General features: G+C 40.2%; 1 protein-coding gene across 1 annotated transcript in view; it reads left to right on the top strand.

Moving 5' to 3' along the window:
- zc3h3 (zinc finger CCCH-type containing 3) overlaps window positions 1–5,051 on the top strand; it is a 102,229-nt gene extending 97,178 nt beyond the window's left edge. Inside the window, exon 12 of the mRNA XM_077594621.1 lies at window positions 4,409–5,051. Within this exon, the coding sequence (XP_077450747.1) occupies window positions 4,409–4,440 (32 nt within the window). The 3' untranslated portion in view covers window positions 4,441–5,051. The remainder of the gene's footprint in view (window positions 1–4,408) is intronic.
- Window positions 5,052–8,138: the final 3,087 nt, after the last annotated feature.

The raw sequence follows: 8,138 nt of genomic DNA on the forward strand, positions 1-8,138 counted from the left end.
AACGCAATTGGTTCCGAGCGATTGTTCATAAGTTGAATTTGTTTGTAAGTTGATTCAGTGCTATATTTTGTATTATAATTTATGTTTAAGGCCTATAGTATAAGTATATTGAAGGTTTATATAAGTGCATTTGTATGTTTAAGGCTTGTATAAGTAACACGCATTGGTTTGTACTGAATTTTTTTTTTTTTAATAAAATGGAGAGAATATGTACAGTACTGTAGAGAGAGAGAGAGAGATTTATGTATTAGAAACTGGCCAAAAGAAGCGACCTAATGACGATTGCACAGTTTTCTTCTTTTTTTCATCATAAATTATGCGGTAGCACTGTATGGCATCATTCAATTTATTTGCAAACTTTGTGCAACGTTCAATATTTGGGTCCTGCTGCTCGATCTTTCTGTTTATAAATGGTACTGACGGTCGAACGATTCAATGCCCGTGAAACGCTTACCACTCTCACGCGCATCAAGCTTCGTTATTATTGCCACTCGTTTCAAATGAAATGGCTTGCCTCTTCCTTGCAACTCCCTCAATAGAAGCCTTTAGCTTTTTACCAACCATATTCAATATTGGATGCATGAGATATTTAATGATACAAATGAAAAAGGTTCTTTGCTCACTGGAGATACATTCACGCACTTCCGCATTGCAACGAAGAAGAAGGTAGATGCTGGGTGAGCTGAGCTCTCACAGCGCCAGGCGTCGGTATTAGCGGCGGAAAGAAGTACTACTCCGAAAAAGGCGCGAAATACAAAATTGGACTTGCGAACATTTTTGGACTTAAACGCAATTTGCAGACATGTTCGTATGTACCATTGTTCGTAAGTAGGGGAGCGTCTGTATATGCGTGCGTGCGCACGTGTTTGTTTGCTTTTCCCCTATTGTGTCCCTCTGGGCGGCGCGGAGGAAGTTAAGCCCCGTGGGTCAGGACTTCAAGAGGTGAAAAAATCAAACACACACATCCACCTCAGCGTTTTGGAAAAAACACTATCCAAATATGATTGCCTTGACGACTTTTAATAATGTTTCTATGATGCAACAGACAAACGTTGTCAAAGTGGGCGAGTTTTTATTGATGTGTTTTTTTTGCTACAAAGACAGAAAGTTCGTGAAATATCTCCAGCATTTCTAAAAAAAAAAATGCTGTTGCAATGCTCGCTGCTTCCTCCCCGTCTGCCTTCTCGTTTTCGTCCCCTGTATTGTCGAATGTTCCATTAACTCTAGAGCAGGGGTCACCAAACTACGGCCCGCGGGCCGGATACGGCCCGCCGGCACATTTGGACCGGCCCTCTGAACAATACCAGAGACGCTATCAGATTTTTTTCCTATTTGGCCTTGAAGACTGGGACGTTTTAATCTTGTGTTTGGTTCATTGCACCCCTGCTGAGCCCACAAATCATCCCAGTGAAGCGGGCCTTCGCATTGCTTCTTTGGTGACACGCGCGGGGAGAGTGTTTCCCTTTGATGCATGCGGGCACTTCCACCGTTGCATGCGCGAGCAGAGTGTTAGCGAGACATCTGGACGATCGCAGGTGAGGGCGGAGCCCTGGGGCCATCGCTATTGCGATGCTATTCAAGCATATAAAAACTGTGCAACCTAAACATGTTTAAGAACGGAATAATGGCGAAAAGGTTAGTTAAGAGAAAAATTGATTCAGAATGCAGGGTATTTAACCTGGAGTGGACAAACGATTATTTTTTTGTTCAATGCAAAGAAAAGGCTGTTTGTCTCATCTGTCAAGAGACGGTGGCAGTATTCAAAGAATACAATCTTCGCCGGCACTATGAATCCCGTCACAAAGACAAGTACGATAGCTTGCAAGGCCAAATACGAGCAGACAAACTCTCAAAGCGAAAAAGTGGACTACTATCTCAGCAGAACCAGGCATCCGTTCGGGCCAGCTCTTGGGTTGCTAAATTGATAGCAAGCAGCGGTAAGCCTTTCACTGACGGAGAGTTTGTTAAGAAATGTATGGATACTGTCGCGGAGGAGGTGTGTCCCGAGAAGAAAGATGCATTTAATGCCGTAAGTCTGTCGGTGAGTACAATCACCAGACGCGTTGAAGAAATTGGGAGTAATGTATATACCCAGCTGCAGCAGAAGACGAAAGAATTTGACTTTTTTTCATTAGCACTGGATGAAAGCACGGACGTGCAAGACACAGCGCAACTGCTCATTTTTATTCGTGGAGTTAGCGCAAACTTTGAGATATGCGAGGATCTGGCAGCCCTCCAAAGTCTCAAAGGGACTACAACGGGAGAGGATATTTTTGACAAAGTGTGCCAAACCATGGAGAAGTTGGACCTGGACTGGTCAAAGCTAGCTAGCATCACGACTGACGGGGCTCCTAGCATGGTGGCCGAAACTCGCGGTCTAATAATGGGACGCATGAACAGGGAGTTGGAAAAAAGGGGTCTCACCGCCCCGCTACGAGTCCACTGCGGAATTCACCAGCAAGCACTGTGCTGCAAAATGTTGACGTGGGATTCTGTAATGACGGTTGTGGTGTCGTGCATAAACTTCAGAGCAAAGGGAGAAGATTGTGCATGGCACAACAGAAAGTTAATGTTCCATGGCTTTTTTTTCTATGAAGAACCCAGAGAGAGTTATTTAGTTATTATTTATTTCATAAAGTGTTATTTATTTCCTGTTTTTTCTGTGAAGAACTCAGGGAGGGTTATTTAGTTATAATTTATTTCATTAATAGTGTTATTATTTGTTTCCTGACTTTTTGTCTGTAAATAACCTGGAAAGGGTTATTTGGTTATGTGTGGCTTTCTGGAAAACAATAAAAAAATTAAGCTCCCTTACGATCGATCGTCACACTTTTTCTGTTACAAACTGACACCGGCCCCCCATCGGAGAAGGGAAAAGTTATGTGGCCCTCACAGGAAAAAGTTTGGGGACCCCTGCTCTAGAGTGTTTGTTTTTATGCCCCAACCAACCCATCATCTTCGCTGACCACTTCTTCGCACAGGTAATTTTCATGATGATAAAGAAGCAGCTATAATAATGTAATGGCAGTACATGAGCATGAAGCATCAAGCTCTCCTTACATGGGCACACTTTTTGTGGTTTTTTTTTGCAAGTTGTTCATGAATGCCGGACTTTAACATCAACTATAGTTATTTAATTATTCTCGAAAGACAAACAATGTGATATAGAAGTGATCATGATAATTATTGATATCGACTAATAATCTTTTTTTCCCAGTTTTTGTTATAACGCCCAGGCCTAGCGTTGATTTATTTCCCAGACTGTACTCTTAAACACACACGCATGGAGATACAGAGACTCCTCAACTTACGAACGCAATTGGTTCCGAGCGATTGTTCATAAGTTGAATTTGTTTGTAAGTTGATTTAGTGCTATATTTTGTATTATAATTTATGTTTAAGGCCTATATAAGTATATTGAAGGTTTATATAAGTGCATTTGTATGTTTAAGGCTTGTATAAGTAACACGCATTGGTTTGTACTGAAAAAAAAAACATTTAATAAAATGGAGAGAATATGTACAGTACTGTAGAGAGAGAGATAGATTTATGTATTAGAAACTGGCCAAAAGAAGCGACCTAATGACGATTGCACAGTTTTCTTCTTTTTTTTCATCATAAATGATGCAGTAGCACTGTATGGCATCATTCAATTGATTTGCAAACTTTGTGCAACGTTCAATATTTGGGTCCTGCTGCTCGATCTTTTTGTTTATAAATGGTACTGAATGTGCAACGCTCACCACTTTCTGACGCGCATCAAGCTTCGTTATTATTGCCACTCGTTTCAAATGAAATGGCTTGCCTCTTCCTTGCAACTCCCTCAATAGAAGCCTTTAGCTTTTTACCAACCATATTCAATATTGGATGCATGAGATATTTAATGATACAAATGAAAAAGGTTCTTTGCACACTGGAGATACATTCACGCACTTCCGCATTGCAACGAAGAAGGTAGATGCTGGGTGAGCTGAGCTCTCACAGCGCCAGGCGTCGGTATTAGCGGCGGAAAGAAGTACTACTCCGAAAAAGACGCGAAATACAAAATTGGACTTGCGAACATTTTTGGACTTAAACGCAATTTGCAGACATGTTCGTATGTACCGTTGTTCGTAAGTTGAATGTTCGTAAGTAGGGGAGCGTCTGTATCCCTGAAGGAAGAAAAAAAAGGTAGTTATAATTTGCGATTTTATCGCAGACATATCTAGTCTACCTTAACCGGGATATTTGAGGGAGTACTGTATACCAACTTGTCAGCAGAGATCTCATTACTCACAATTTGTGCAGGATTCAGATGTTGGAAGAGTCAACATGCACTCACCAAGACTTTATCATTTAACCTGTCGAAATGCTGTCATTTGTAAACCTCACTTTTCACTAATGTCTTTTGTTGCTCTCTTTTTTTCAGAGAGAACCCTGCAGATAAAACCTCGATTATAGACCACTAAAACAAGCAACACTGCTAGAGTGAAAAATATTTTCATTTTTTTTTTTTTCTTAACACCAGATAAAGCTTCTTGGGACTTGTTTCCAGGCAAAAAAGTTCACCTTCTACATATATTTTAGATTTGAATAAACTTTTATATATGCAATTTGACTGCTCAGGATTTGAACATTTCCATAATAATTGAGTTCACGTGTTTAAATTTTACAGTTGTTTTTTTTTAATGATGGTTGAATTTGTGTTGTGTGCATTTACAAAGGCTGATAGTGTTTATTTGGGGGATCAGCAGCATACTTCTGCCTGCCTGAGCATTTTCATCTTATTGGTGTGACACCACAGTGGCTTTTACTTTATGCCCAGACCTTAGAAAAATGAGACATCTTTCAACTAGATTGCAGTTAGTATTTTTGCACTTTTTGACTTGCGCCCATTCTATGTTGTGATAGTCGACATATTGGTAATGCCAAAAATACTGACATTAGTCATTCATTTGTTTGGTCTTATATAACTATGTATTTTGCAGTGTTGTTTTTATATTTTTATTGTACTCATTTAAATATCTATACTTGACGAATTTCAACACGTATTAAAATTATTTCCTATTTTACTGGTGTGAAATGTGTCATTTGTCTTGCCTAATGTATAATTTTGTTCATCTATTCTGCTTATTGCTGTGTAAAATTGCTTTATTCCTTTATACAGAGGGAAACTAGTCACAGAAATAACTTGAAATAACGTGACATAATTATTATAAACGTACACAAAAAATCCCTGACACTGGTCAAAATCGCCAAGTGAATAATTGCTCCACTAATTTCTAGAGCAATGAAAATATTAACAGTACATACCTTTTAACTCTCAAAAATGTGCACACTTTTGCTTCCTCCTCAGGAGCTTTTGAAGTCAAACAATACGCCAAGAAATAGCCAAGAAAAGTGCCTTTCGATGGATGGCCGCGGGGCGAGGGGGGGTATGGATGGGTTGGTAAAATGGATGGAGTGGCAAAGACTGATCGGAACTGGTTTTGCGACTAAAGTATTGTACTAAATCACGGCAAATTCAAGTAATGTTTTATTTAGGCTCTGTCGCAAATCTGCTCCGAACCAATCAAACGGCAAGTCTGATAATGTCAACGTCACCTGAAAATGAATGATTCATCTAGTAATTTAATTATTAAAAGGGGAAAATAGTAACAAAAAATACAAAACATTGTCATAGGGAGCATTACCTACGTTTTGGAGAAATGTGCTACTGATGTTTCCAGATCTTCACAACCTGCTGTCACTACTGGATGCACATAACATTACTGTAAACGGCTGTTTTGAGTCATTTTATGTGGACATTCAAACACTGTAAATGGTAAATATCATTGACTGAAGGAATTTATCCCTCATTGCTTGCTTGCTTACTGTGTTAGCTCTGGAAGCTGAGTTTTCCTGCATGGTTCCTGCTGTTTGGTGGCAATTTTCGGAAGACAAACGCATTGTCCTCAGAGGCACTAGCTTATTTTTTTCCATTGATCAAATTGGCGAGATCAGTGATTCCCAACCACTGTGCCGTGGGAAATTACCTGCCAAGAAAAACTGCGTGAGAAAAAAATGATATTACGAGATCGAAATTGAAATATAATAATAATCGGACATAGGCCCTGTCGTCATCAATATGAAGTTGATATTGTAATATTATATGATTCAAATCATAATACAGTAATCCCTCGAATATCCCGGATAATGTAGACTAGACAATCGAAAAACCGCAAAATAAGATCACCCCTATTTTTAGTACCATACGACATGTTTTTGCGCCTATACAGAAAGACAAGTACACAAATAAAATTATCAAGTGTATTTATTAAATATGACAGTTATATTTATATTCCAATAAGTTTTTTGTTAGGACAAACACTATTGCCGTAAAATACTGCCCACAGAGACATCGACATCTATCTGAGAAAGCCCATCTCAAAGAGGGACTCTCCAGTCTGCGTCGAGCAATGGAGTTTAATGTGGGCCGACACCACGTGAACAGCAGTGGCACCTACCGACTCTCATCTAACCTGTTCTTCTGGGATTGAGCCAGATTCAGATGTTGACCGAATAAATTACATTCCTTTCTTTTCTGAACTGCTTATCCTAAGAAGGGTCGCGGTGGCTGCTGGAGCCTATCCCAGCACGGGGCGGAGGACCCCCTGAATTGGTGGCCAGCCAGTTGCAGGGCACGAGGAGATCACGCTCACAGTCATACCTAGGGGCAATTTAGAGTGTCCAACCAGCCTACCATCCATGTTTTTGGAATGTGGGAGGAAACCGGAGTTCCCGTAGAAAATCCATGCAAGCCCGGGGAGAACAAGCAAACTCCACCCAGTAGCACTGACCTGGGTTCGAAAACCGAGTAGGCCTCCAGAACTATTTGTTGGACGCGCTAATAAATTACATTCATTACAATCCATATAGCAGTCGATATACTTCTGTTCGAGAGAAGTGGTGGGTGTTCAATGTTTGGAATCTTGCAACTTTTATACTCAACGACATGTCACCTGATGGTCACTCACAAAAGCCGTTGAAGGTCTTCAGACCCTAAAACTGATATGAAGAAGCACTCTGGGGTGGAATCCTTAGCATGGTCAGAGTGGTGAAATAAGACCTTCGGCAAGTACAAGGATTTGACATTCTGTTATTACAACTATAGTTATTTTCACAGCAAACTGACATTGTGCAGATCTGTTTGCATACCATGTATGCAGGTCTTAACCAATAGGCTATAACATAACGTCTGCAATTGTTTCTACCGACTACAATTTACAAGAAAGTTATACTCTCTAAATACAACATGCCAGTGAGAACATTTGTCCAACACTTTGAAAATGAATTTGACAGAATTGATTTTGATATTGTTTGTGTTTGATTTATTTAATTAGGGACAGCACATATTAATGAACATATTCATGTTAATAAACATATACAGTAGGACAGATAACTATTTAGTCAACCACCAATTGTGGAAGTTCTCCTAATTGAAAAGGTTAGAGAGGCCTGTAATTGTCAACATGGGTAAACCTCAACCATGAGACAGAATGTGGAAGGAAAAAAAGCCAGAAAATCACATTGTTTGTTTTTTAAATAATTTATCTCCAAATCAGAGGGGAAAATAAGTATTTGGTCACCTACAAACAAGCAAGATTTCTGGCTGTCAAAGAGGCCTAACTTCTAACGAGGTCTCCAGTCGTTACCTGTATTAATAGCATCTGTTTTAAGTCATTATCGGTATAAAAGACACCTGTCCACAACCTCAGTCTCTCACACTCCAAACTCCACTATGGTCTCTTTGGTCTTGAGCAAAGAGCTGTCGAAGGACACCAGAGACAAAATTGTAGACCTGCACCAGGCTGGGAAGACTGAATCTACAATAGGTAAAACGCTTGGTGTAAAGAAATCAACTGTGGGAGCAATTGTTAGAAAATGGAAGACATACAAGACCACTGATAATCTCCCTCGATCTGGGGCTCCATGCAAGATCTCACCCCTGATAACAAGAACGGTGAGCAAAAATCCCAGAACCACACGGGGGGACCTAGTGAATGACCTACAGAGAGCTGGGACTACAGTAACAAAGGCTACTATCAGTAACACAATGCGCCGCCAGGGACTCAAATCCTGCACTGCCATACGTGTCCCCCTGCTGAAGCCAGTACACA

This window comes from Stigmatopora argus, chromosome 24, assembly GCF_051989625.1.
Source record: "Stigmatopora argus isolate UIUO_Sarg chromosome 24, RoL_Sarg_1.0, whole genome shotgun sequence".
NCBI lineage: Eukaryota > Metazoa > Chordata > Actinopteri > Syngnathiformes > Syngnathidae > Stigmatopora > Stigmatopora argus.